The 27,673-nt window shown below is 54.6% G+C and overlaps 3 protein-coding genes and 1 non-coding gene across 7 annotated transcripts in view; 2 read left to right on the forward strand and 2 right to left on the reverse strand.

Annotated features, from left to right (window-relative positions):
- TMEM259 (transmembrane protein 259) overlaps positions 1-8,747 on the reverse strand; it is a 30,713-nt gene extending 21,966 nt beyond the window's left edge. For both annotated transcript variants that reach the window (XM_054013332.1, XM_054013331.1), the window contains exon 1: positions 8,054-8,747. In XM_054013332.1, the coding sequence (XP_053869307.1) occupies positions 8,054-8,290 (237 nt within the window). In that variant the 5' untranslated portion in view covers positions 8,291-8,747. The remainder of the gene's footprint in view (positions 1-8,053) is intronic.
- A 676-nt stretch (positions 8,748-9,423) lies between these two features.
- Positions 9,424-9,530, forward strand: LOC128828950 (U6 spliceosomal RNA). Its single transcript, XR_008443262.1, has one exon. It is a non-coding gene; the product is annotated as a U6 spliceosomal RNA (small nuclear RNA).
- A 5,814-nt stretch (positions 9,531-15,344) lies between these two features.
- LOC128828704 (uncharacterized) lies at positions 15,345-19,267 on the forward strand. Of its 3 annotated transcripts, none has more exons than XM_054013592.1 (5): positions 15,345-15,850; positions 16,313-16,995; positions 17,319-17,494; positions 18,077-18,205; positions 19,182-19,267. In XM_054013592.1, exons 1-5 carry the CDS (start codon positions 15,790-15,792, stop codon positions 19,231-19,233), a joined length of 1,101 nt encoding a protein of 366 aa, XP_053869567.1. In that variant the 5' UTR covers positions 15,345-15,789; the 3' UTR covers positions 19,234-19,267. The 3 variants fall into 3 exon arrangements, with proteins under 3 accessions (XP_053869567.1, XP_053869564.1, XP_053869568.1); XM_054013589.1 differs by having other exon boundaries at positions 15,345-15,839; XM_054013593.1 differs by having other exon boundaries at positions 15,771-15,900.
- ABCA7 (ATP binding cassette subfamily A member 7) overlaps positions 18,564-27,673 on the reverse strand; it is a 48,329-nt gene continuing 39,219 nt past the window's right edge. Inside the window, exons 43-50 of the mRNA XM_054013588.1 lie at positions 27,254-27,316; positions 26,861-26,967; positions 25,927-26,068; positions 25,706-25,840; positions 24,787-24,890; positions 24,322-24,414; positions 23,404-23,647; positions 18,564-22,366 (exon numbers count right to left, since the gene is read on the reverse strand). Of these exons, the coding sequence (XP_053869563.1) occupies positions 22,223-22,366; positions 23,404-23,647; positions 24,322-24,414; positions 24,787-24,890; positions 25,706-25,840; positions 25,927-26,068; positions 26,861-26,967; positions 27,254-27,316 (1,032 nt within the window). The 3' untranslated portion in view covers positions 18,564-22,222. The remainder of the gene's footprint in view (positions 22,367-23,403; positions 23,648-24,321; positions 24,415-24,786; positions 24,891-25,705; positions 25,841-25,926; positions 26,069-26,860; positions 26,968-27,253; positions 27,317-27,673) is intronic.

Consider the following 27,673-nt stretch of genomic DNA (forward strand, 5'->3'; position numbering starts at 1 on the left):
CTGCCAACATACAACCTTTGCTCAGGAGATATCACAAGTCATGAGACAGTCACCGGAAATGTTTTAAAGGGACAGAGTCAGATAGTCTCTGAAATAAGACCTAAAACTTTCATTAAACTTTTCTGTTAGTTCTTGTGATTTTTTTTTTAAAGTTTCCAAGGACAGAGTTTGAATTTAAAATCATTTCCTTTCTACCTGTAGAAAACACTGCAGAATTGTACTAGTGAAAGATAACTAGATAGTGAAATTGACCAGCCTGTTTTCATGCCCCATGCTGAATGGTGCTCAAACAGTGAAAAAGTAAGCTAATTTTTTTTTAAAGACACTTTTAACCTTAATAAACTAGGGCTTTGACAAGAGCATAAGGAATTTTTTTAAATTACAATTTTAATCTAATAATGTTCCATTAACAGCAAAGTCCCAGAATTTACCAGGGTGAATATATTGGGCTACGGGTATGTGTTTCACTAAGAAACCATCTTTGATGAGTGCTAAGCACTGCATATTTTCATTACCCCACACAATGTAATGAAAGGAATGGGGATGGTATCCCAGGATCAATCAAATCCTGTAAGAACATGACTGCGAACCAAGTACAGGTATCAGACTACACAAACCTTCCCAGATACAACTAGCCTGTCTCTGATTTCTGGCTTGGTAGAACTCCCCTACTGTATCTTACATATGCATGACGTGCCTAAGGTTTGTATTCAGGATTCCTGGGATAGACTATCTTTGGTGCTTGGCTGCTGTTTAAATGTGGTGTTAATTCCTTAGCTTGCTGTTCAGCTGTGTGCTTTTATTGTAAGGGAGCTAAAAAAGCCTCAACAGTAGAAGTATCTAGATTATTTGATGTCTAGATCAGACAGTACCCATTATTGCCAAGACAAAAAGTACTCAAAAATCATGAGTCAGACCTGCCCCAAAATCATGATGTTAAAATATATGTTGGGTTCTTATTTGCCTTCTGGGCTTTGAGCCTGTAAGGTGCAAATCAGTATATATTTCCAAGCGTTTCTCGGCAACCATGAGATCTAATTTCTGATCCAGCTTTAAAATACCTATAAATGCATCTACACCCAGCCCCAAGGCTGTTCCTTCCCAAATTTGAACAGCAATTCTGCACCATGGGATCACCTTCTCCAGGGAGGGCACGAGGCAAACAATGCTGAGTCTATCCCCTGGGCACTTCCTCTGTGGATTTAACACACAGTCGAAAGTAAAAAATAAAAAAAGTACCCAACCCCTTTAGATTGTATTTTGGTGCCACCAAGACTGTCAACAGGGAGCTGGTACCAAATTAAAGCAGGTAACACAAAACAGCTACTACACCGGAAAAACATGCTCCAATTGGGGACATTCCCTGGACATGAAAGGTGCGTGTGTTGTATTCATTACAGGAAAACTGCCAGCTTAAAGAGAGTTTCATTTTAATCTGGCTCCCCACAGTCCCAGCTGCTGCAGTTCCTACCACTGCCCCCCTCCCATCTGATATCACCAGAGGTGAAGGAAGCAGGATTTGAGAAGGAGCGCTACGAATTTCAAACCAACAAGGGCTGAGGAAGAAGCCTGCAGCTAGAAACCTTTACTATTTCTTTGTAAACATCATCTGATGGTCATATTTTTGTTGTTTGTTCCCTTTTTAAGGTCCCTACAGCTCCAAAACACAGGCCAACTGAGGAGAGACTGACAGATTCACTTTGATTATCCTTCTACAGCTGATGCAAAGAAAAGGAGAGGAGGTGTCCAGAAGAGGCACTAAACATACACCCCCTCCCTCACCTTCCAGGAAAGTTCTCCCACTATTCTAACTGCAACTCAAAGCATTGGGAGGAAACAAGGAGTGGTCTTGGGGCTAGGTACGGATACACTCTTACAAGCCATTAACAAGGGGGACCAGAAGATTCCCTCCTATGACCCTAGATCATCATTAGAGGGCTAAATGGGGGGAGGGGGAAGGAAGGAGGAGGAATAGATGATTTAAGCAACTTTCTGAGACAATTCAAGATAGAGGCAAAAAGCACAGCGAGACCCCCAAAAGAACAGATATTTATGTGGATAAAACAGATCTGCAGTTACACTGGTTAGAGGCTCTCACATATGGCGCTAGTTAGAGTAAAAAATGTATAAAGGTACCTCAACCCTTATTTTATAGGATATAAGCCAACCACCAACAGCCCAGAGTTATGAATCTTTCATTGCTGTTTGCAGAGTTGTAGCCGTGCTGGTCCCAGGATATGACCTAAGGAAAAGCTCTGTGGAACTCAGAGGCATGTCTCTTTCACCAACATAAGTTGGTACAATAGAAGATATTAACCTCACCCACCCGGTCTCTCTTGGAGTTAGGAAGAAATTTCACCCAGGAGCAGCTAGTTACTGGATCATGGAACATTATATCTAGGAGAGAATGTGTCCTTTTTTTTGCCGTTTAAGTGCAAGAATTGTATGATGAAGTTTTCACAATGTGTGTGTGTGTGTGTGTGTGTGTGTGTGTGTATATATAATATATATATACACACACACAAAATGTCATATTTCAGATCTTTGTACAAATTGCCTTGAGGTTTCTGAACCTGAATATTGTTTCTTGCCTGTCTCTTTGTTTTTAAATAAAACCCTTACAGTTGGCATTAGGTAGGAAAATAGGTTTCATAAGCAATTTTTTTGACTGTTGGCCAGATAAAACAAGTATATCGGTATCTGTGCACTGGTTTATATAAAACTCGAAATTGTAAAATGTTAATTTTAAAAATAACTAGAAACTTGTTAAAATTTCCCATGTGTTGGCAGACTCTACCCATATGCATCAAGGCACAAATCCTGCTCCTATGGACTTCAATGGGACCAGGAATTGGCCCAAAATGCTGGCTGCCTATTCCTTATGTCCTATAACATCAGTGATAGCATTAGCAAACGTGTCACGGGATATCATTTCAGCCTTTGACAACAGCAATGGTGTCATGAGAACTGCTAGTTGGGGTTTTCAGGCAGAGGTTTTTTTAGCCCCATATAAGATCTATATGAAAAGGCAGGATTGCCCCAGACCTTACCTTCTCTAGCTTAACCAGATTCTTCCTGAACTTCATTCACCTAGGCCGCTAGCTACTGGGCAAATTCACTGCATGGATAATGAAAGACAGTCTCTCTAATTCTACATGTCCACTGTTGAAGGAAACCATAATTAAGGGGAAAGTTGGGGCCACTTTAGTCTTGTTTACACAGAGATTTTACAACCCGCTCCAAACCTTTCTAGAGTCATGTTTAAAACAAGTGGCCCTCTTGAGTAGTTAGAGCATGGCTGCAGTCTCAGCATAGACAAGGCCTTAATGATCTTTCTTTAAAGGCGGATGAACCTATTGGTTTCATTTATACAAGACCTGCTAAGTGAGATGGCAAATGGTACACTTTAGCTTTAGAGACAGTATTTCCAGATCATTTGCAGTTTTCTTTCCACTGAATTCTCTCTATTTTAGAAAGCCAATATACTGACTTTAGTAACCGGAGATCTATGCTGGCAAAGTTCACTTAAAACAAGCATTCCTTTGATTTGTTGCAAGGTTAACTGACCAAACAGGAAAGGCAACTTGAGCTCAGGTAGGAAAGGTTAGAAAAAGTCAAGAGATGCCTACATGCAGGCTACGTCCGCGCTGCGTGGACCATACCAGCATAACCACAAAGCCATAACTATGCTGGCATAACCCCGTTGGTGTAGGCTGTACCTACACTATGTCAGGGTTTTTTCAGTTAAGTGTAGAAACACCACCTCCCCGAGTGACAGGAGATAGGTAAACAGAAGCATCTTCCACTGACTTAGCTATGTCAATACTGAAAGTTAAATCACAATAGCTATGTTGTGCAGGGGTGTGGATTTTACACAAGTAGTACGCCAACCTGAATTTTAAGTGCAGACCAGGCCCCAGTCTCTGTTCAATCAGGTAGAACTAGCATCAGATTTAGTAATGTCTCCTATCAATCAAGGATAAGACTGAACTCTCCAGAACAGGGGTTGTCTCCACCCCGCACGATGGGGACCCAATCCCAACTGGGGCCTCTGGGCACAAAGATAACTAATAGCGAGAGGAAAAAAACATCAAAGAAAGCGCACACAACTTCATCCAGCCACAAGACCTGCTCAAACCTTTCAGTTTGTGCCCAGAGCTCAGACACCAGCATTGGTGTGAAGCACAATGGGTGTCCTGCTGGAAAGCATAGAACAAAATATACAAGCTACATTTCTATGAATCCCTGCACACTAACTCTACAGATCAAATGCCCAAAACACAGGTGAACTCTTACCAAATTCAGCAGTCGGCCATCAGACTGAAAGACCTAAGCCATGCTGGAAAGCCAAAAGAGGCCTCACTCAATCATTTTGACGGAGGAGAAACTGAAACAGACAATTTTCTCTTCACCATACAAAATACTTCCCCAAACTATTAGGAATAACAAATACTTCCCATTAAAGCACAAGAAAGACTGCATAACTTTATGAGGCATAAGAGGCACAAATAGCCTCGAGACAGGCAACCTCTCACCAAATCAGAAAGGGAGAGCAATAGCATTAAACCCTGCTACTACCATGTCACCAGCCCTATATTCAGAACCTCAACGTTCTGCATGAGCTTCGACATCATAATGTGGCAATAAAGGGATTGAAAATTAATCGAAGCAGCGTTCTTGGGGCTGACATGCAAATGAGCGCAGCGAGCAATCTCCCTGGATATTCTACAACCTGCAGTAATCAGTTTTTCAACCAAACAGAAAACATGGCTCCTGTCCTCCATGATTCCCAGGCAGAATCTTTCACCCCCAAACACCTTTGACAGCTAGCAGCAGAAAGGATCTCAGCTCTTGATTTGTGAGACAGTATCCCTAAGCTAGATCCTAAAATGATCCAGGGTCCCAATATGAATGCCATGCACTTTGAACACCCCGTTATGCAGCACAGACGCAAGAAGTTCTCCAGTCTAAAATTCCTCTTATTCCCAGCATGTTCACTGTAGATTAGTAATACTAAACTACCATTTCTCAATAGGGTACTTTTCAGTGATCTACATTATACTGAAAACTATAGAGGGTTTCAGTTTTCATTCAAGGGGACTAATGTCAGTATTAATTAACAAGAAACAACTAGGAGTCCGGTGGCACCTTAAAGACTAACAGATTTATTTGGGCATAAGCTTTCGTGGGTAAAAAACCCACTTTTTTAGGTGCATCTGAAGAAGTTGGTTTTTTACCCATGAAAGCTTATGCCCAAATAAATCTGTTAGTCTTTAAGGTGCCACCGGACTCCTCGTCGTTTTTATGGATACGGCTACCCCGATACTTAGCAGAAGAAAGTGATATCACTACAGACCAATGGGTTTTTACCACCTTATTTTGGGGAACAATCCAGGGTGATGTTAACAAATACATTCAATAGCTTGAAGTGCAGTTCTCCACCAAGAACAGCGAGCATCTAGAATACAGCACCATGGCTGAGTTTTAGGGGTTGTTCGTTCTCCAACCTCCTTAAAGTGCCTGATCATTGTGTAACACAACTAATTCTAGTTACTCATTATCCCTGACCTCCTCAGCAGGAGTAAACAGACTGGCAAAGCTAGGCAGCTACACCGCAGATTTGATTAAGAAGCTGAGCTGTACGAAGGCATCTTCAGCTACAAAGGACCAATAGATAAGGCAGAAGTTAATACATACCAAAGCTCACCTAGACACTGGTTCTGCAACTCAATACAAGCATGTAAATCTCGACAATTGAAGGAGCTCTGTACAGGAATTCACCCCTACACGATACATGGCAGGATCATGCCTTAGATCTATACCCAGACTGTTTAGCACTAGAGACAGCCAGCATCACACTATGTCCCTACTTAAAAGAACATCTGCTTGAAATCTGGTCAATTAGTTAAAGCACTCTGATGTATGCCACTTGTCCCAGAGTCCCTGTTTTCTACCTGACAACTTAAGACTTCTATTTAAACTCACTCCTAAGATAAAAGTAGGTTGTTCTGCACATGTATGCATGACTAATTCAGCTACCCAGAGCTCTGCAACAGACACTATTCGCTTGGCTACAACTCATTCAATGTAGTCTGGTGGTCCCATCCCATTTCAAGTTTTTAAGCATGCCTTCAGTTAGTTCTAGAAAAGGAAAAGTTAAAAAGCCTGGCCATTTCCAAGAACAACAACTAAAGATGCTGAGCGAAAGGCTACTGTTAGCATATTAAGGTCATTCTGTCATGATGAAATAGGCATTGTTTTATACTTGACAATACTGTCCTATTTGTTTCCTTCTTTTTAAAGTGACTAATGCTACTATAATGTAAGCACATTGCTGTCTCTTAGAAACTAATCATTTTTTGTGAAATTTTTTTACATTTAGTACTGGTGAAAAACACGAGCGTAGACAGTAACAGCACATCCCTACCCAGATCTCACTAACGTGCCTCATTTCCGATCTGCAACTTCGAGGAGTGAGAGGAGATCAGCCTCTATGCCATGGCCTATTTAAACTATGGCCTCTCTGCAGAGATGGCCCACAAGGGAGACCAATCAATACCAGCTGTGGTTGCGTAAAGGTACCAAAAAGTGCAGACAAGAGGACAAAGTAGTTTGTAGTTTTCACACTTAGCAGGCTGAGGTAAGCAGTGTTTTCTAACACATGATAAACTCTCCTCCCCTCACCTTTTCCTAATGTGGACAACACCTATTTCTATCCACAACTGTCTTTCCAGAAACCAGGTTGAAAACACCAAATCATTTCACATTGGCCACACAACCATCAGACGGTGGTACATGTTAGCCTACCAATCTAGGATGGACTACAACCAGTGACCTAGATATGAAAGATTTACTACCCCACTACCAAGCACAGAGGCTATCCAGTGCATCATTGCTCAGAGTTCTTCACAGACCAAAGCCCCCCACCCCCAAATCTGTATCCTGTACTGTGGAGCTCAATGAGATGCACTATCCAATTTTGAGATAGTTGGGGGGGGGGGGGGGGGAGAACATGTGTACACATCCAGGAATATTCCTTCCAGATTTAACTTTGACAAAACAATAAGACAGTGTTTCCCATCCCTCTGGCTTCAATAAACCACTTTGCTAGAATAAGTCGAAAGTTTAAATCTAGGAACTGTTAACAAGAGGACACAATAGAACCTCAGCAGCGCAAGGAAAGACTCCCAAACCGATATAAGGTTTTATAATCTATTCAAACAAGCTTTTGCCCAGAGAGAGAAATATGGAGGCATTTGGGAAGAGAGACTATTTAGTCCGAGATTTGTTGAGTTACTCCTTTTCCTCATACACGAGGTTAGAAGGTGACAGATAAGCCAGTAACTCTCCTGGGGAATGTTGGCAGCCACTGTTGTCGAGTCATTAAAAACTAAAACAAAGCACAGAAGCACAGACTGTAAGAGACAATGCTGCATCAGCAGGGAAGCAGACTGAATCTACAGGACTTCTCCATTTCGAACTGCCATGAGTCTATGAATGTAAGAATACAGGAAAATGCCCTAACAAGCCTTTCAGTTTATTAAAGGGACCCAAAGGGCACACATACTGCAGCTCGAAGCGAGCCTCTGAGCCCAGGTAGGCAGACTCACGCTAACGCCACTCTAGCTAGCATGCTAAAAATAGCAGGGTGGACACTGCAGCACAGGGACTAACCACCTGAGTTCAGACCTAGAGGGTTGGCCGGGTTTGTATTTGGGTGGCTAACCTACGCCATGGCCTACGATGCAACAGACACACCACGGTGCCTAGCTTGAGCAGAGCTAGCGCATCTCTCTACCAAGACTCGGACGCATGCTCCCAGCTGCAGTGTATAATAACGATCACAATGGTTCATCCCTTCCTAATGAATAGAAGAATACACCTGCCTAGTGGGACAGTATCTCTGGCTAGTATAGGTGGAGTTCGGTGACTGATCCTAGGGTAGCGGCAAATCTTTCCTGGGGGGTAAGAATTGTGATTGAACTGCACTCGGGGGTGAACAATGGATGGAGAAAGTCCCTCCACTTTATACATAAGTAGCCCTGCCCCTCACCTTGAGAAGGACGAAGAACTCGAAGATGCGGCGGAACGAGGGTGGGAAGAGGCGGGCATAGGTTACAGCCATCTTGAAGAAAAGGGCATGGAAGAGGCGATCGCGCACATTAATCAGGGGGTTCTGGTTGAGGTTGGGGTTCCGTACCCCCCGGTTGTTTCCGCCGGCAGCCCCACCACCCCCGTTGTTGTTCACGGGGTGATGGTGATTGTTCGCATGGGGCTGGTTCTCCGACATCCTGATCCTCTGGGGGTGGGGGAGCTAGGCGGTTAGTGTGCAAGCTTTCAAAGGCAAGAACTTGAAGGCCTGCCCCCCCTGCAGGAGCTTCAGTGGGAGAGGCTACTTTCTTCTCGGGAAGAGGGCTTTGGTGGGGTCTGTCCCCCTGAGTTTAGCCCTGTCGGTGGGGTGGGAGGACAGGGGAGGAAAAAGGCGGCTGTGCCCCTCAGGGGGAGTTTCTACCCTCCCTAAGTCTAACGCAGTTTCCCTTGGGGGGTGGGGGGGTCAGGGGGGAATGGGACCCCCGGCAGAGGGACCTGGGGGCGAGATGCCAGAGGGGAATCGCTGCTGTTTCTGTAAGGGGGAGGGAGGGGCTCGAGGGCTACCCCCAGGAGGGTCACACCGAGGCACAGTCCCGGGGGGGGGTAATTGGGGGTGACCCCTTGGGGACGGGACGGGGGTCACTAGGCTCCCCCTGGTTGGGGGGAGGGACTCAGCCCCCGGGGGGGGGGGGGGCGCTCGGGCCGGGCGGGAGCCCTTCTCGCGGCAGGCTCGGGGCCGCTCCGTGAGCCCCGGCCGGGGGGGGGGGCGCTGGGGCCGCGCTACCAGCCGCGGCGGGGCCGGGGCAGGCCCGTGGGGCGACGCGGCTCCTGGGCCGGCCCCGCGGCCATGGGGGCCCCGCTCCGCCCTGCCTCCCTCGCCGTGCCCAGGGGCCTCCTCGCGCGCCCGGCCACGCTCCGCTTCTCACGGCCCCTGGGCCAGAGCCGCCGCCGCCGCCATCTTCTTCCCCCTCCTGCCCCGGCCCGGACGCGACTAAACGACAACGAGCGGGCGAGGCCCAAGAGCGGCTGCTTAATAGGGAACGCTGGGACGGTGGCGGGTGAGAGAGGCCGGGCCTTTCCAGCCTTATTTGAATATTCACATCAGGAAGGCCGCTCTGGTTCCCATCATGCACCGCGACATGAGCCTGGTACAAAAATTAAAAGGATTTACGAGGATAAACATTAAAAAAGCGCCACCCAACGTGTCAGACGACGTTTGTGGCCTTCTCTAATTAGGAATACATCTCTCTGTAGCAACAACGTTGTTCACCCTAATATAGAAAAACGTATGTATATGGAGGTTTAAATAGCAGTTTGGTCCCCCTTAGATTTGTGCTCGCTTCGGCAGCACATATACTAAAATTGGAACGATACAGAGAAGATTAGCATGGCCCCTGCGCAAGGATGACACGCAAATTCGTGAAGCGTTCCATATTTTTGGTGGACGCCTGGCTGGGCTCTACCCAGCTATGAGTTACTCCCCACAACTGAATACAGAGCCACTCCCTTGTGCCTGTATCAGCCTGTGCTGGGCACAGGGAGGGAGCCGCCCTCTGGGAACCTTTTACCATCCAGAGCTCAGCCCAGAGGACATGGGGATGCACTGGGAAAGTCGCACCATGGGCATCGTTAAGAGGTCCGCCCAGCCACCGCACCATTATAAGGCCGTACCGGGGCAGACCAATGGGCCATCTAGCCCAGTATCCTGTCTGCCGACAGTGGCCAATGCCAGGTGCCCCAGAGGGAGTGAACCGAACAGGTAACGATCAAGTGATCTGTCTCCTGAGATCCATCTCCACCCTCTGACAAATAGAGGCTCGGACACCATTCCTGACCCATCCTGGCTAATAGCCATGAATGGACTTAACCTCCATGAATTTATCCCGTTCTCTTTTAAACACTGTTATAGTCCTAGCCTTCACAACCTCCTCAGGCAAGGAGTTCCACAGGTTGACTGTGCGCTGTGTGAAGAACAACTTCCTTTTATTTGTTTTAAACCGGCTGCCCATTAATTTCATTTGGTGGCCCCTAGTTCTTGTTTTATGGGAATAAGTAAATAACTTTTCCTTAGCCACTTTCTCCACACCACTCATGATTTTATAGACCTCTATCATATCCCCCCTTAGTCTCCTCTTTTCCAAGCTGAAAAGTCCTAGCCTTTTTAATCTCTCCTCATATGGGACCCGTTCCAAACCCCTAATCATTTTAGTTGCCCTTCTCTGAACCTTTTCTAGTGCCTTTTCTAGATGCTGCAGAGGGAAATGAGCTGAACAGGGCAACATTCAAGTGAGCCATCCCAAGCCATCCAGTCCCAGCTTCCGGCAGTCAGAGATTTAGGGACACCCAGCACATGGCTTGTGTCCCTGACCATCCTGGTTAACAGCTAGTGCTGGTCCTATCCTCCAGGTATGCATCTAATTCTTTTGTGACCCCAGCTCTACTTTTGGCCTTCACAACATCCCCTGGCAAGGAGTTCCACGGGTTGCCTGTGCGTTTTGTGGGTGGTTTTTTTCCCTTATGGGCCTTGTAGGAGGCGCATGGATTGAATTAGAACAAGGTGTTGGCTTGGCAAACAGAATGGGCGCTCCACGCGCCCACGCCACAGCTGGCCTTACCGACGCTAGGGAATGTTCCCAAACACGTTCCCTAGTGGCTGCTTGCGCTGGCTTAGCGGCAGTGGCAAGAAGCCCAAATTTAGCCAAGATGCTGCCAGCATATTTACTGCTTGCTCCTACGCTCAGCTGTCCCAGTGGCTCAAACGACTGGCGCTTGGGCCATGGTCTGGTGCCCACCAGTAGCACAGCAACATGGCCCTACAACCAACACCGAAAACGTGGCACTGTTGGCAAAGATGCTGGGAGAGCCCTGCTGGGCCCAGATGCAGCGGTGCAGGAGCTGTGTGAGGAGGATGTTGTATAAATACAGGCGCCCGGGGAGGAAGCAATGCTTTACCCCGGACTGAGCAGCAGCCAACAAGGAGCAGAGACGCCCACCGGGCAACACACCAGCGCCTAGCTGTGGTGGTTGGTCTCTGGCAGAGTTATCACTTTAAGTCCCAGCAACGCCTGTATTTTTTCATTCAGCGTTTGGAACCCATCCAGGGCTCTGGTGCCCAGCCCACAAATTAAAAATCACTCAGGCTGCTTAGCGACTGCTTCCGGCCCCTTGTTAAAACAGGCTTCCCAGGGCCCCCAGCACACCACACACAGCAATGGATTAACGTCGCAATCCCCCCAGTGAGATGGGTCCCTGCCAGGATCATCCCATCCCTGGTGGCCCCAGAGGCATTTAAAGAACCCAGCACTGTGCGCCCCACTCCTCCCCCCCGCGCCTGGCTAACTCCCCCCCTCCAGAATCCACATCTGTTTAAACTTCCCCCCCAGGTCTATGTCTGGTCAAAATACTGCTTTCCATGTCTGGTTAAACTCCCTGATCCTGGGAGCTGTATCTCGGATCACAGCTGACTTCAGCACTCTGGCTAGATGCAAATCACAAAGCACCAGGTTACAGCCAAGCCCCCTTTCAGCAGCTAAATGTGACAGGGGATGCTGGCATTAACCACTCGATTATGCTTGAGGTTCCCAGGGAGGCCGCCCCATCCCTAAATCAGCCACTGCAGCTCCTCGGGCTGGGTGTGGTCTGTGGGATGATTAACTCCATCTGTCTGAGGGGCCTGGGAAAGGACAGCTGGCCAAGGGCCAGTACCCCCACCCAGCCGTGAAACAGGAGGTGTCCTGCCGAAGGGGGTGGGGCAGCAGGAAAAACCACCTCTGTTGACACCTCAAAGCTCTTGCTCCCCTTAATTAAACTCTGCTTGTGAATAAATCATTGATATATGGGCCCTTCCCATGCTTGGCCAGGTGGCTCTCTCTGCTTCACCGCAGCTGATGCTCACCGTGTCCTCATCCCACCTTGGTGCACTAAACAGTGGTTCTCAAGCCCTCTTTCTGGTCCTTTGACATACGTGACAAAGAACTCAGTGGCTCCTTGGCTCGGCACTGGCAACTGTGGAAAGGCGCCTTGCGACTACGGAGCCGTTCCGAGCTCCAGTGAGGGCCAGTTGGTTCTCTGCTGGCAACTCAGCATCCCACCTGGTCCTGACAGAGAGCTGTGCCCAAGATGCTGCCTGCAAGAAGTCTGGCCTTGCCGCTCCCTTCAGTCACAAGCCCCAGAAGAACCAACTGCCCTGGGTGAGGTGACCTGGGAATAACTTTCAAACCCGTCAGCAAAATAATTGTAACTTGTTTTAGCCCTTTCATAAATAACCACTACAGGCTTTTGAAGCAATCTGTGCGATCTGGCTTGACGGGTTCACCCCACAGCACGCTCTTCTGGGCCTCATTCCCTCAGAGCAAAATCTAGCCGTCGAACTGAAGCGGGAGCCGAAATGCCATTGTCTCAAATCCCTTTGCGAGGCCGCGAGCAGGTTTCAGCGGGGCCGCCAATAGACCTGTTGGGGCCCAGGGCAGAAAGCCGAAGCCCCCCCCACCCCCCCGAGGCTCCAAGTCCTGCCACCCGGGGCTGAAGTTTAAGCTGAGCAACTTAGCTTCGCCCTGTGACATGGGCGCCAGGCAGCTGGCCTGTTTGCTACCCCCTAATGCTGGCCCTGGCTTTTATATGCAGAAAACAGTTGTTGTGGCACAGGTGGGCCGTGGAGTTTTTATAGCAATACGCCTTTTATTGAAGATACAACAATTAACACACACACACACACACACACACACACACACGATTTTATAGTGACCAGTCTAGAGTCCGGCTCCATCTACTGGCCAGCTCACAGGTAGGGAGGACCCGGGTGCCATCAGTCATGACATGATGCTCCGGGGAAGTCTCGGCAGGACGAGCCGAACGTTTCATGGCAAGGCCCCCTGTTTATATAGTGATTTTTTTTATCGGGACCGATGAGTTTTGCACCGTTACGCTGCGATTAGTTGTTGTTTGACGAGTGCTTGGGTTGTTTTAAATTGTTTTTATTTGGTATTACAGCTACTTTGGTCCTAGTGATAGGAGCCTGTTTTATTTTTAGAGTCGTCAATTTGCCCTTTTATGACATTTTACTAGGGGCGTGTTGCAGCCTCCTGGAGCCCTCGTGTCTGTTTCCATTTTTTTTTCCTTGTACATCTGGCTCAGCGCTGGCTTTCACACTTATTTTTTTACACACACGTTCCTTACTTACACACACAACAGGGTTACTTTACACGCAACATTTGAAACAGGCCCATCAAGTTGCAATGCACCAGAAAACCAGCATGGCATTCTTTGGCTGATTTTAAAATGCTGAACCTACAACAAAGCAGGGACTGTCAAAACGTCTGTTACTGCCTTGAAATCAGCCCAGACACAGATTCCGGCCGATGCATCTTTACCAAATGGCCCATTTAGGCCCATTCCTTTTCGCTATTTAAAGAGGGTGGCTGGCAGGATATAGGTAAATCATACACCAATACATTTAATGCATGCTACGTTATTATTTTTTTATTTCAAATGATACAAAATACCAACATAAAATGTTACGACCACAACACAAGCCCTGTACGAGGACAGACGTCCCTGCCGGCGACTCCCTGTTGGCCTCAAGAGCCTACGCTGAGGACAACCTCCCGGGGCGTTCTGGGAGCGACAGCCGTGTGACCCTACTGCAGAAGCGGGCTGCCATATTGAAAGCAAGGACGGGCTGAAGCCAAGGCGTGTGGCTGCACGTCGCCCTGCCCTGGGGCGTGGTAGGAGGCCCGCGCCAGAGCGCTTTGTTGATCCAGCCTGTTTGTGTTGCTACTGGTGCCGTGGCCTTTGAGCTCCAGTCAAGCCTGGGGGTGCTCAGCTAAGGTGGAGCCCCGCAGAGGGTGGGCAGAGCAGCCCATGGAGGGCAGGAAGAAAGCCCCGGTGAAGGTCTGTTCATCCAGGTGCCTGCAGACACGGGGATCCCACCCCCCAAAGCAGTGCTGGAGGCCTCAAAGGGAACGTGCCGGACGGCTGCACCGTCACATGCGGCGCCAGGCCTTGACCATTAGCTGATGCAACCGGACGCCGCTCCAGCTCCCCCTACAAAAGCCAGATTGGTGTTCCGGGGCCCCTCACGCCCTGCCCCAAAGAGCCACTCTGCACACGAGCCCATCGGCCGGGTGGGAACGTGCCCCACAAAGTCACAAAGTCTATGGCCAACCTTTCCAAGGAGGCGGTGAGACCCTGCCCCGCCTGTCACCAATATAGACCAGCATTGGCCTGGCTGCTCCTGGACACCAAAGTCCTCTTAACTATTATATTGTCCAGAGGCTCCGAAGCCTATTGGCTGTATTGGGCCCCTGATCAAAGCAAATACCTCCTTGACCTTTGCAAAAACAATATCCTCCCCCTTGCTGCGGCAGCTGGTCTGCTGCAGCCAGTGCTGATCCCAGCGAGTGGCATCTCCTGGTGTCCAGCGGTTCCCCCCCATATGTGTTACCCACCTGCTGGCCATAGGCTCACACACAGCCTGCAAGGGAGGAGCACGGCTCCCTGCTGGCCATATGTCCAGCGCCGAGCATAACGGGGCCATGGCCTCTAGAAACTACTCTAAATCTAATGCTAATAAATACCAGTATGAGGTAGCTACGGGGGGGAGGGGGGGTGCTGAAGGTGAGGGAGCATAAGAGGGCATCATTAGCGTGGGGGCAGGGAGAATAGCGGAATAAGGGCTAGGAAGTGGGAGGTTTGGGGGTCATGGGGAAAGGGATGGAGGCTGTCCTGAGTGAGAGGCAGTGCAGTCTAGTGGTTAAAGCACTGGGTTGGGAGACTTGGGTTCTATTCTTGAGTCTCCCACAGTTCTGCCTCTGGTAAGTCCCAGTCCCCCCCCCTCCCGGCTTGGTGCCTCAGTTTCCTCATCTGTAAAATGGGGATAATGTGACTGCCCTCCCTAGCTCTTCACTAGACAGGCTGGTGTGCACCGTGCTGGATGACTGGGTGGGCTAAGAGAATGGGCACCAGGTGCAGCCCAAGTGGCAATCCGGGAAAGGGCCCAGGGTGCAGGGGGTGCTCAGTAGGGTGCAGGGTGTGTTGGGGGAGGGGGTTACAGGCGGAGGAACGAGAACAGGGAGCCAGAAGTAGAAGCCTCGTGACTGAGTCATTCTAGTAAAACCCTTGGCACTGGCCCATGTGAGCAATTCCACCTTAAGAGGTGCCCGCCTGGGCCCCACCCCACCCCCTGCAGCAGGCAGGCTGGGCCAGGACTGGGACTGAAGCCGGCTCTTTGGTGGATGAGCTGGCTGGGTCCTCGGGCTCCGTTCATTGCTTGGTTACTCTCCGAGTCGGCACAGAGCAGGGGGCAGGCTGGGCTGGAACAATGGCTGGCATCCAGCCGCTGGGGCAGGAGGTTCACTGGTGACGGGGCCACGGGCGCTCCAGGGCGCAGACCGATTCCGGGGGGCAGGTGGATGGATCTGCCCAGAGGGGAGGCACCAGGGCACAGCCCATGCTGGGAACCTCCGACCTGCCTCCATGAGCTGCCAGCCACGTCCTCCTCCTCCTCCGGCAGCAGCTCTCTCCATCTTCCCTCCTTTGGCCTAAACCCCTTCCCCCTCTGTTTTAGTCCCCCCTCCACCAGTATCACCTCTGCCAAAGAAAGTCCTGCCTTCCTCCGGGGCTGGAGAACGAAGCCACACTACAAATGGGCTTGGGCCACCAGAAGAGGGGAAGAGCTCAGCAGAAGTTACCACCCATCATATGGACGGACCTGGTGTTCCACCTCCCCCCATGCCAGCCGCCGCTGGAAGGTACGGCTCAGGTATAACCCCCATCCCCGGCAAGCCTGAATGATTGCAAAGGACCTTACAGGTAAACCTTTTGTGTGTGCATAGATATCGAAATGCAGCCTCCTCTGGGGTGGGACACTGGAGATGTTTAACAGTGCACAGCTATTGTATAGCACAGGGGAGCGAAGAAGAGCATTGCATCCACCTCGAAGCATGGGGTTCGGGGGGGCGGGGGGCTGGGCAGCTGCTGGAGGAGCCAGCCGAACTCAGGCTCTGCTCCCATCTGGGTGTGATGTCAGGGCACAGACACAGCTGAGATTAACAGGGAGCAGGAAGCGCCTTCCCTGGGCCGTGGCACTCACACTTCTGAGAAGAGGGATTTAAAAATAACCCACCCAAATGGCTTCCTTCGAGGGGAGTTGGCACCAGGCCTGGCTGAGAGCCTGGGTTCTGGGCAAAGATGGGCAATGTTCAGCGTTCCTCTTTAATTCCAGACCTCCCACTGGTGAAGGCAAGAGAAGCCTGGAGATCAGCTGGGCCCCCAGGGCAGGTGGCAGACTCCTCTGGTAGGGGGCACAGGACGGGCTGGCGGAAAGAGAGAAAGAAGCTAGCTCCTCGGGCCACGGCCCCCATCCTTGAACACAGGAGAGGAGGAACAGGGTCTTCTCCAACCAGCTGCAGCACTTCAAAGACTCCTGCAGAGGCCCTGTCTGCTCCACAGGTGCCCAGGGATGCAGCCAGCAGGGAGAAGCCCAAGCTCAGGAAGATCTTGGTCGACCTTCGCCCCGTCCTGGAGAACGTTATGGAGCCCTGGGACTCCTGGGAGGGGCGTTCAGAGACGAGGAGCGTCCGTAGCGCTGGGAGCTCTCCCCGGGAGCGTGGACAGCCCAGCAGGGGAGGCCGCGACAGCAGAGATGGAGCCAGCGCCGTAGAAGATCAGACTCACCGGGTCCCCTCTCTGCCTCCCATAGCAGCCCAGCCCAGAGACAGCGGCCAGGCTGCCGCGGTGCAGGAGCCGCACCTTAGCCAGGCGCCGGCTCCGAGATACGGCGCGCTCGCCCACCGGGCTGCTCCGAGGCGGGAGCCCCTGGCTCCAGTGTCCTTCCCGAAGATAAGCCTCCAGCCGGAGCCAACGGAGCAGCTGCCGCCCCCCGAGCGGAGCAGCTCGGCAGAGATGGTGAGTGCCAGCGCCTGCTGCTCCCTCCGCTCTGCCCTGTGGCCACCAGCCCCAGAAGACCAGGCCCAGCCAAACAAAGCCCTGCAGCAATTCGTACCAAGCCCAGGCATGCCATTTTCCACAAGGAAGGGATGAACGAAGGGGCCTTAAAAGGAGCAGTGGGGGGTGCCCCCAACCTCCCCCCAACACAAACACACTGGATCTGCTTAGGGATGTTGGAACACGGCCACCATGGGGCCTCCGGTTGCAGTGAGTCCGTGCAGGGGTGAGGTGGGGGTGCACATCTTACAGGGCTCGCTTCTCCCTCTCTTTTTCTCACCCAGGCTGGAGCTGGCAGCCTCCTAAGGCCAGAGCGCTCCCCAGACATCCAGCTCCCCACCCGCCTGCTCCTGCAGCGACTCCAGGAGACCACGACCAGCCAGAACCACCAGCTGATCGCGCAGGCGCTGCAGTCTCTGCGCAAGGAGCTGCAGGGGGAAGCGCCTGCCTCGCCCAGCGAGTAAGTGAACCCCACGGAGAAGTCAAACCCAGCGCTGCCTGCTCTCGGCCAGCCCCCTGGAGCACCCCAGATCCTGCATCTCGGCTGGGGCCAGGGGAGGCGGAACAGAAGGGAGAGCACAGGACTGGGGATCAGGGAAAACTCCAGCAGCCAGTGACAGTAACCCTCTGCCCATCTCTCCTATCTTCCACCCTGGGATCTCAGAGGGTTTTGCAGACACTCAGCTAAGCCTCACCCCGGGGGTAGCTAGCGCCAGACCCAGTTTACTGAGGGGGACGGGACTTGCCCAAGCTCACTCAGCAAGTCCAGACCAGGAATAAGAACCCAGGAGTCCTGGCTCCCACTCCCCTGTGCTAGTCACTAGACCCCACGCTGTGATTGCCCAGAGAACTGCATGCAAGCCCTAAGTGAGGATCTCCTGCCTGGGCACGTGGAGAGGGGCTCCCTTACCCTTACTACCAAACTGCTCCCATGGGGAGATAATACACAGCCGGGGGGGGGGGAGGCTAGGCAAGGACCAGGCTTCCACCCCAGCACCAAGGGGCCGAGCCCAGCTAGCATGACCCCACTGTCTCCTTGCAGAGGGGAGAGGTGGCGTTTGCTCCGGGAGCCTGCGCTGACCAGGAAGGATGGCAGGAACAGGAAGGCCGTGGGGCTGCACCCTGCGGCTGCTGAAAGGAGACTGGTGAAGCTCACCTGGAGGACAGGCAGGTGAGCCACTGGGACAGCGGCGGGGGGTGTCTTCCTTCTCAGCCATGCTGGCTCCCGTGGGTCCTCCAAGCCACCCTCCTTCCAGCCCCATATCCCTCTGCAGGGACCACCGTGTACCCCTCATCCTACCCCTGCAGACCATGGCATACTGAGACTCAATCCCGTAACCGGGCCAGGGAGCTGGAGAAGGAACATAAGGGTAGGGAACCTGCCTTCAGCAGGTCCCAGAGTAAGGCGAGGCTTAGGGATACCACCCTGGCTGGCAGGTCAGGTGTGTGCCAGCAGGTCCCAACACACTCCAACTTTCCCAAATACCACAAGGGCTCAATGCATCCAGAGCACAATGAACTCAGGCCTCTGACATGCCAGCCCCGGACAACAGCTGTATTGCTACCCTGGCAGCGAGATCATTGTCCTTTTCAAGCCAACGTGACGGTGTCCTAGGAACCGGACAATCCAGCGCAGGCAGGTCTGTAGCCACAGCGAGACAGGGAGGGGGCAGTGGGGTTTGGCAAAGGGCCCCTGCAGGAGAATGAGATGGGGCAGAGCCAGCAACCACAGGACATTCCTGCCTGGACAGGATTTGCCCCCCCGCCGAGCCCAGTCCAGCCAGAGGATAGGGCCAAAACAAGACCAGTCACATTCCCTGAGCTAGGGGAGCAGTTCCCCGGTGCTGGCACGCCGCCGTCTGTACCATGCAGACACCCATGAGGCCCAAAAACGCCTCTAGCCCCATCAGCATGCACGATCCCCTGCGTCTGTGCTGCCATGAAGGCATCTCCCCGGGGGCTAAGGAGTGTGGTGCCATCCTGTGGTCCCAGACTGCCCCAGGGGATGGAGGTATCCACCCTAGGGTGCAGGGAGCTTTCCTGTGAGTCGGAGGTGTTTTGGGCCAGGGACACTTGCTCACTAGGACCTGGACTAAGGCCTCCAGCTCCCTCTGTTTCCTGGCATCGCCTCCCCCGTTCTCTTCCAGCCCCATTGCTGGCAACGCCAGGGAGGCAGCCTGCCCCCAAATCCACCGCTGACAGCCCCACGCCGAGAGCAGCTTCAGCCATGCAAACCTGCTCCGTCCCACGTCAGAGCAGCACCGCCCTGCTGGAGGAGAACACAGCGAGCCCAGCACAGAGCCAGAGAAGATCCGGGGGAAGATCCTGGATTCAGCGGTTGCTGGATCAGTTGGCCCCAAGACAGACACTTCTCACCCAGCACAGGCCCCTCTGGGCCAGCTCCTGAGCCTCTGGCCACAGTGAAAGAGCCAGAGGCTCCTAGACCCACACGGCCAGGAAGACCCCAGCTCTACACCAAGGACTGGCCTTCCCCCACTGCTGCCTGGCCTGACACACGGCCTGATTGGCCCTGGCCTTCTTACTCCACCCCGGCCACCTGTGAGATAGCTCAGCTGGGAGTTAACCCCCTGCTGGCCGGTGAGCTGTAGCCGTTGGATGGTGGTCCGCTCCTGTGCGCCCCCATCCCCCAATGAGGACCAAGCGGGATGTGTGCGTGACGGGGACCGAAATGCAAAGGCCACCTCTCTGAACCAGAGAAAAAGAAGTCTGTTGGTTCCATGGGGTGTAATTAACCTGTGGAACTCACTGCAGGTATAGAGAAGAGAATCCAATGGTTAGATTGGGGGGAGCAGTCAGGACTCCTGGGTTCTGTCCCAGCGACCACAGGCAAATCGCTTCTCCTTGGGCCACAATTTGCCCTTCTGCCCAATAAAGAATATTAAACACAGGGCCTGGGGGGTTAATTCTTTGCAGGGTAATGAAAACCTTCAGCTAGAAGATGCTACCTTACATTAGGCCCCTATGCACTAGGGCAGCAGGTGAGTAAGGAACTCTTAGCGGGTGGCTAGCAGCTGGGAGACTTGACTGCAATTCCCAGCTCTCCCAGTGACCTTGGACAAGTGGCTGAGGGCCTGATTTGTAACCCTGGCCCTCAGTTCCCATCTGTGCTGTGGGGTTTACAGCCCTGCCCGGCCTCGCAAGGGGGGTAGCGAGGATAAATACACTCAAGATTGGCAGCTACTCAGAGACGGTGGAAACAGGGCTGGCTAAGGGCCCTAGATCACAGAACGGGGGAGGAAAGAGAGAGACGAAGGACTAGCTGGAGAACGCCCAGCTCGAATCATTCCACCCACAGGCTGGGGGTTATTGTGTGCGTATATTTAATTCGCTTCGTATTTCACGTGAATCTTCACAGACTCTGCTCTATAAATACCAGAAAACAGACCAGCTACGTGAGAGAGCCCAGCCCCAGTGCCCTCAGGAGTGCCCAGGGAGAGCGGACCAGGTGTGGGGGCAGGCGCACACCTCTTTGGGGCCTGGGGCCAGCGTTGTGTGGAGAGGTGTCGGCTCAGGTGTCTGTAACAGTCGGCTGAGGCGCGGCGATGCCCCAGCCCGGCCTAACGCCCGGGGCACAAACGCCAGAGTATGTGGTCAGGGGCCATTGCCCGCTTCTTGGACCGTTGGGAGAAGAGGCCGGCCATTGCCACGGCAACATGGTCACTGGCCTGGGCCATTTTAAAAGGGGAGAATACAATACTCAGCTGGTGGGTGGGGCTGGTGGTGAGAGTGGGCGGAGTCTGTGGTAGGGCAGCACCCGGGGCGAGGGGAGCATGCGACATCGTCCTTGGGGAGGGGAGGTCAGTGCATCGTTAGTGAGGGATGGACAGAAAAGCAGGCGGCCTTGGAGAGGAGGCGGGTATCAGCTGTTCTCTCCTCCAAAGGGGGAGGAGGTGAAGACTGGCCGAGCGAGGGCAGCTGCCCCTCCAGGGAAGGTGCCAGGAATCAGGGACCAATTCCCGATCATTGAGATCTTCACCACTGATGCCACCAAGAGCCAAGATCTGGCCCATGAACAGCCAGGAGGGGAGGTGGCTGGGGAGCCTCGGAGCTCGCAGACCTCCCCGCCTAGGGACAGCTCAGGCTCCAGGCAGGGGCATAGCATCTAGCGCCCTCATGCTGGGAGAGTGACTCGGTCCGAGGAAGGAGTAACGCCAGGGGATGTTCCCACGGGAGGCCCCCAGTGGATGCAGCATGCTAAGGGGCAGGGCAGAAAGGAGGGGCTCACGGCCCAGGCAGATGAAGGAGTGTTACCGACGGGCTCCCAGCCAAGGCCCCGTGGGAGGAGGGATGGTAGCTGCAGCATGGGGAACGGAGGGAAAATGGAGCACCCTCCCCAGGAAGAGAGGGGATCCCTGATATCACACTGCTGGTGAGGGCCTTGCAGTCACTGGGGGTGGGGGGCAGCCCCACGGCCTGTTCAAACAGCAGAATGTAGCGAAGGGCGGGGGGGGGGGGTGACCAAGGACCCCACAGGGTCCAGCCAAGCTCCCCCTTTGTGCGTCCGAGCGGCTGGGTTTAATGGGGGTAGGTCTCTGAGACAGGCCCCTAGGCCCTACCCTGGGGAGGAAGTGCACAGAACTGGGCAGGGCAAGGGGTGAAATCCCCCCTGGCCCACTCGGAACTGGGGCAGGGCCCAGTACAGACACCAAGCGAGAGCTGTACGTGCAGCAAGGAGCCGGCCACAGGAGCCCGATGGGCCCAGCCTGGGATTCAAACTCCGGGCAGAGGTGGGCGCTGGAGCCCTGGGAGTGCGGGAGCCAGATCCCACCTCCTCCTTGCCACTTAAGGCATAAGGAGCCCAGCCCACCCCTTGCTCCCTGGGTGGGGGGTGACTCACAGAAAAGCTCCCTGCACCCTAGGGTGGGGGCTTGGCAGGAGCTGCTCCCGGAGGGCACCGTGGAGTTGGGCACTACCCCCTCTGCACTGTTGATTCAGGTTTAAGGGGCTCTGCGGTGCTCCCCTGGGGGGACAGCCATGGACGTGGGGCGAGGACCATCAGCTGGGGGCCTCTGCCCCCTACGAGCAATGGGTGTTTTATTGATTCAGGTTTAGGGGTAGGTGGGGCTTTCCCTCCACTCCTCCTTGCTCCAAGCAGGAGGAGCCCTGGTGCTATAAGGGAAGCCCCCCCACCCCGGATTTTGGCTGCACTCCTGGGCAGGGGAGGGTCTCAGACGGCACTCTCCTGGTAGCTGTCGTCCTCCAGGAAGTGGGTGATCCTCTTCCAGGGGCCAGGGGGCTCGGGCTTAGACGGGGGCGCCAAGTCCGGCAGGGGCTCGTCGTCGCTTTGGTCCTTGGCGAAGTGAACAAACACCTGGCGGGGAAGGGACGAAAGCAAGAGTCAGGCAGGGCGACAGGCAGGCTGGCCTAGTAGTCACAGCCTTGGACTCATGAATTGAGTAGTGTCTGGTTCACCATGGACCTCCACTCTCCAGGCTGAACCGAATGCTAATGAAGGACTGTGAGAATTCAGAAAGAGAAAAGTAACAGAAAAAGGTAAACAGCAGGCCGGGTAGGGGACGGGACTAGCTGGAGGGGCACGTCGAAAGTTTGCTGTGGTGCATTTGGGGGACGAAGAGGACACCCTGGTATCCTTCCCCGAGTAGGTAAACGCACAGTGAATTTGCTACATGACAGGGGGGTCTCAAGCAGGCTCGGCTGAAAATGCTGGAGAGAAATTTGGGTGAGAGACACTTCTTTAAATGGGAGGAGACCCAGCTAGTTAAGCGGAGGCTCTAGAAAACAGGGTAGGGTTTCGTGTTCTATGTAACCCTTCATTTCCAATATTCTCACCCGCTGTCACTCGAATCTCTGCTCTTTGGTCGTGCACTTAGCCTGGGTTTCACTGTCAATACATGGACGTGTGGAGCATTAGCAGAGCTGCATCCCAGGCCATCGCTAGTGAGCTGGCGTGTGCCGGCTGTGGGAATGCCCAGAGGGTTCGGTGGACGAGGGGCTGGACTCAGCAGGGAAGGCTCCGAGGGCTCGGCTGTGCCTATCGCTAAGCCGTACAGAGGGAGCAAGGCCGCCGGGGGCCTGGGAGGCAGGACTGGCGTTACCAGTGGTTGGTAGTTTCAGGGCGCTGACCCACGGCAGGCACAGGCAAGACGCCTCATGCTAAGGGCAGGTGGGGGTGAGGCGCCTCACAACGCTGAGAACCCCTGGGGAACATCCCAGCTGTTGGGAAGATGCTCTCCCAGGTGGTGTCCCAGCTGGCACCTACAGGGTTAAGAGGACAGTCCCTTACACTCAAGGTATGAGAAACGTCCATTTATTTGATCCTGGTCCACAGGGGGGCGCTGCAAACCCCAAGGCTGGAGGAGAGGGGCAGAGATCGGGCCCTGGCCTCACCTGGTCCAGTGTGGTTTGGGACACGGAGTAGTCCTCAATGCGGTAGGTGCCCCTGTGAGCGGACAAGATGCTGAAGATCTTGGCCAGGGAGCAGCTCCGAGAGGGAAGCTGGTATTGCAGCATGCAGTGGTGTCTCTCTTTGAGGACGATGCCGGGGAAGGAGTCCTGGATGAACGTCTCCACGGGCTGCAGGTCCGGGCTGGGGCCCGACACCCGCAACGTGATCGTGTAGCCGTCGCCGAACCTACGGCAAACAGGCAGGCGGGTCTGCTCGTGCACACGCCGGGGACTGACAGCTCCGGAGAGCGGCTCCAGGGGTTAGCACGGCGGGAAGCTCTCTGAGCTCCAGCCACCCGGGGGAGTTACCCCAGCCAGGGAGGGGAGCAGGAGCTTTGGGAGAGGAGAGGCAGATGCACTGACCCCCTGCTGGAGTCCTCTGGTTCAGCCGCAGATCGGGAGCAGCAGGGAATTTCCCGCCCCACACGCGGGCCTCGACCCTGACCCATTCGTTCCCTGGCCACCAGGCTGGGGGCAATCAGTGCTAATAGCGAGGGTGGTGTCTTGCAATCAGGACCACTAGGGGACTGGACCGAGACCACCAGACTCATTTCAGGGACTGCCAGATGGCGGTAACTGGCGCACGCTAATGCCCTGGGCTGGATTCGAACCGGCGCCCTAGAGGTGAGCCCTCCCCAGCCAATGCCCAAGGTGCTGGGACTGCCAGCTCCCTGAGGAGGATTCATTAGGGGGAGCGGGGGGTGGATTCAGCTCCTTCCTTCCCTGCCTCAGGAAAGCGACACCGGCATGAACATTCCCTCTCCACCCCGCCAAGGTCTCTGCAACGTTCCCGGCACAGCTCGGTCCCTAGCAGGCCACTCGCTCCGCGCCGGCTTTCCCGGAGAGATGCCGCCGAGTTACCTGTTCTTCAGGTGCTGCACACTGCCCAGGCAGCGGAACCGGCCGTTCACCATGATGGCCATGCGGGTGCACAGGGCTTCGCACTCCTCCATGCTGCCCGGAGGGAAGAGGTGATGGCGTGAGCGCCCCCGACTCAGCACCCCCACACTTCTCCCCTGCCCAACAGCCCCCCATGTTTGCTTCCACTGGGCCCTTCCCTGGCGGGGGGGGTGTTGCAGTTTATCCCTGCCAGGGAGTGGGAGAGCAGCAGCGCCCCCGCTGCAAACCCCTGGCTCAGCCACAGATCAGGGGCAGCAGCGCTGGCTTCCCTGCCCCTCCCCCATGCCTCAGCTCTGCCCCCCTACCCTGTGCATGGCACAAGGGGAATCACTGCAAAAGGGCGGATTGACGGCTACTCGCCTGCGTGGGGGTGGGGTGGGCTAGTTACTGATCCCCAGGGACAAGCAGCTCAGGCCTTTCCCTTACCTGTGGGAGGTGAGCACCACGGACCTGCCCTCTTTGATCACGCTGAGGATACAGTTCCACAGGAACCGCCTGGCTCGCGGGTCCATCCCCGTGGTCGGCTCGTCCTGCAACGAGCCCCGAAAGCAGCTTTGGGTCAGGCCTGGCCCTGTCCGGACCCAGGGTGCGTTGGGGTGGGAAGCATGGTGGGCTTGGCACCAAGGCCCCTGGGCACCGCTGCATGAAGGGGCAGGTGTAAATGCCCGGTGCGCCCAGGGCCGGAGCAGTGTGAACAAGGACTGGAGCCAGGGGCTGGAGGGCAGCAAGGCCCCCAAGCGATAGCCCGGAGGGCTCTACTGCTCCATCCACAGCCTGGGCCCGGGAACAGAGCCCGACCGGGGAGGTTTAAAACAAATAAAAGGAAGTTGTTCTTCACACAGCGCACAGTCAACCTGTGGAACTCCTTGCCTGAGGAGGTTGTGAAGGCTAGGACTATAACAGGGTTTAAAAGAGAACTGGATAAATTCATGGCGGTTAAGTCCATCAATGGCTATTAGCCAGGACGGGTAAGGAATGGGGTCCCTAGCCTCTGTTTGTCAGAGGGTGGAGATGGACGGCAGGAGAGAGATCACTTGATCATTCCCTGTTCGGTTCACTCCCTCTGGGGCACCTGGCATTGGCCACTGTCGGCAGACAGGACACTGGGTTGGATGGACCTTTGGTCTGACCCAGTCTGGCCATTCTTATGTCAGTTACATCAAGGCTGCGTCCCCATGTTCTTATGTTAAATAACCATGCAAATCAACAGGGCTGGGGTTTGCACAATGCAGACAACCGTGCAAATGAGCTGCCTTCCCCCCGTCATCCGACGGCGGCTGGAGGGGGCTGACTCAGAGCGCAAGGGGTACCGTCCAGGCGCCCATTGCTGCCCGGCAGCACTGACCAGGAAGACGACCGGCGGGGCACCGAGGAGGGCGATGGCCGTGGAGAGCTTGCGTTTGTTTCCCCCGCTGTATCCCCCGGCGGGTCTGTCGGCATACTGCGCCAGGCCCAGCGTGGAGACCCCCCACTGAGCCACCTGCAGGGAGAGAAGCACAGAGGCTGAGGAGCCAGGAGGCGTCTCTCCTGCTTTGGGGGGGCGGGAAGGGGAGGGGGAGCTTTTACCCTGGGCGTCTCCTCCTCGGGGACACCGCGCAGGCGGCAGTAGAACTCCAGGTGCTCCCGTCCCGTCAGCAGGTCGTTGATGGCGTCAAACTGGGGGCAGTAGCCCATGTTCTGATGGACCGACTGCAAGTCGCTGAGCACGCTGCGAGGGCGGAGAAACCGAGCTGCTGGAGGGGGCGTCCCGCAGCGGAGCCCAGGGGAAACCAATCCACAGGGGGAGCCCAGGGGAAACCGATCCGCGGGGATGGGAGGGGGCGTCCCGCAGCGGAGCCCTGGGGAAACCGATCTGCAGGGAGGGGAGGGGCGTCCCGCAGCGGAGCCCTGGGGAAACCGATCTGCAGGGGGGAGGGGGGCGTCCCGCAGCGGAGCCCAGGGGAAACCGATCCGCACGGGGAGCCCAGGGGAAACCAATCCACAGGGAGGGGAGGGGCGTCCCGCCGCGGAGCCCAGGGGAAACCGATCCGCAGGGAGGGGAGGGGTGTCCTGCAGCAGAGCCCACCGTGCTCTGGAGAGGGGCTGGGAGAATGGGGCGTCCCCAGGGCTGCCAGAGCCCAGCAGAGCAGCCTGAGGGCAGGAGGAAGGGGCGTGTGTGTCGGTGACTCGGTTCTCGTGCTAGTGCAACATGCGCCCGCCCCGTAGCGCCACCACACACACACACAAACACACACACACACAGACCCCCTCTCCCATCTGCACAGCCCTGACCCCACCCAGTTCCCCACAGAGCTCCCCTCTGTACCGTTTCCCACCCATCCCCCAGCCAGGTGCTCCCCTGTCCTTCCCCCCCATTTTGTCCTGTAATACTCACCTGTCCCGTTCACTGGGGCCCGCACCTGGCCCCCCATGAACTCGTCTGCACTTACCCGTCATCCCTGCCTTCACCCCCCCCAGCAGTGCTCGCTTGCCCCCCCCTCGCCTGCCCCTCCCCACTCACCTGTGCCCTTTCAGACAGGCATCTCCTAGGGTCACCTCAGTGTCCCCCGTCAGCATTTTGAAGGTGGACGTCTTCCCAGCGCCGTTCACCCCCAGGAGACCGAAACACTGCGCCGGGATTGAACACAGGGTTAAAGGCAAACTGTCCCCTAAGCCGCCCACCCTGCCTGGCTCCCCCCTTCCAAGAGGCACGGAAGGGAGAACAGCACTTGGACTGGGGCTCAGGGCCAGGATTTGGGGGGGCCTGTCACCTCTTCCTCCCTAGGACACACTCACTGGACTGTCAGTTCCATCCCCGGTGTGACACGGTGCTTCCCCCCACCGACCTGCTTCCGAATCTCGCTCCACCGACCAGGGCTGCCTGCCCTTTGAATCCCAACCACAGCTGCCTTACCTCCCCCGGGGGGATTCCCACACACAGGCGGTCCACAGCCGGCTTCTTCCTCGCCCGGTACACCTGAAAGAGAGAGCAGAGAAAGAGCCTGAGAGCCGCATCCCAGGCCTGAGGCCTGGAGCACATGGGGAGAGGGCAGCGTCACGTGCTTGTGCGGGAGCTTCCCTCTCCCCCCCCCCCCCCCCCCGTGTGAATGCAGGCCAAGCACCTGCCACAGCGAGCGGGCAGACCCCCGGTGAACATCGCATGAAACCCCACCACCTCCTGGTGCTCTGAATCGTTAGCTGCAGGGCTGCCGGGCTGGTGGCAAGGAGAAGAGTTCTAATTCCTGGCAGGAAGGGGTCATCGACCTTGGAAAGACCCAGCGAGCGCCGGGGGGATCGCGGGCGAGGGTGAATTGAAAATCTGTCACCAAAACTT

Source organism: Malaclemys terrapin, chromosome 24, assembly GCF_027887155.1.
Source record: "Malaclemys terrapin pileata isolate rMalTer1 chromosome 24, rMalTer1.hap1, whole genome shotgun sequence".
NCBI classification, from domain to species: Eukaryota; Metazoa; Chordata; order Testudines; family Emydidae; genus Malaclemys; species Malaclemys terrapin.

Excerpts from the sequence above, each read along its gene's own strand:
- LOC128828704 (XM_054013589.1), top strand. The coding sequence starts at position 15,734 with ATGGGCTTGGGCCACCAGAAGAGGGGAAGAGCTCAGCAGAAGTTACCA. Across the intron at positions 15,840-16,312 it reads ATGCCAGCCGCCGCTGGAAG|ACCTCCCACTGGTGAAGGCA; the intron begins GTACGGCTCAGG and ends CTTTAATTCCAG. Across the intron at positions 18,206-19,181 it reads CTCACCTGGAGGACAGGCAG|CCCCATTGCTGGCAACGCCA; the intron begins GTGAGCCACTGG and ends GTTCTCTTCCAG.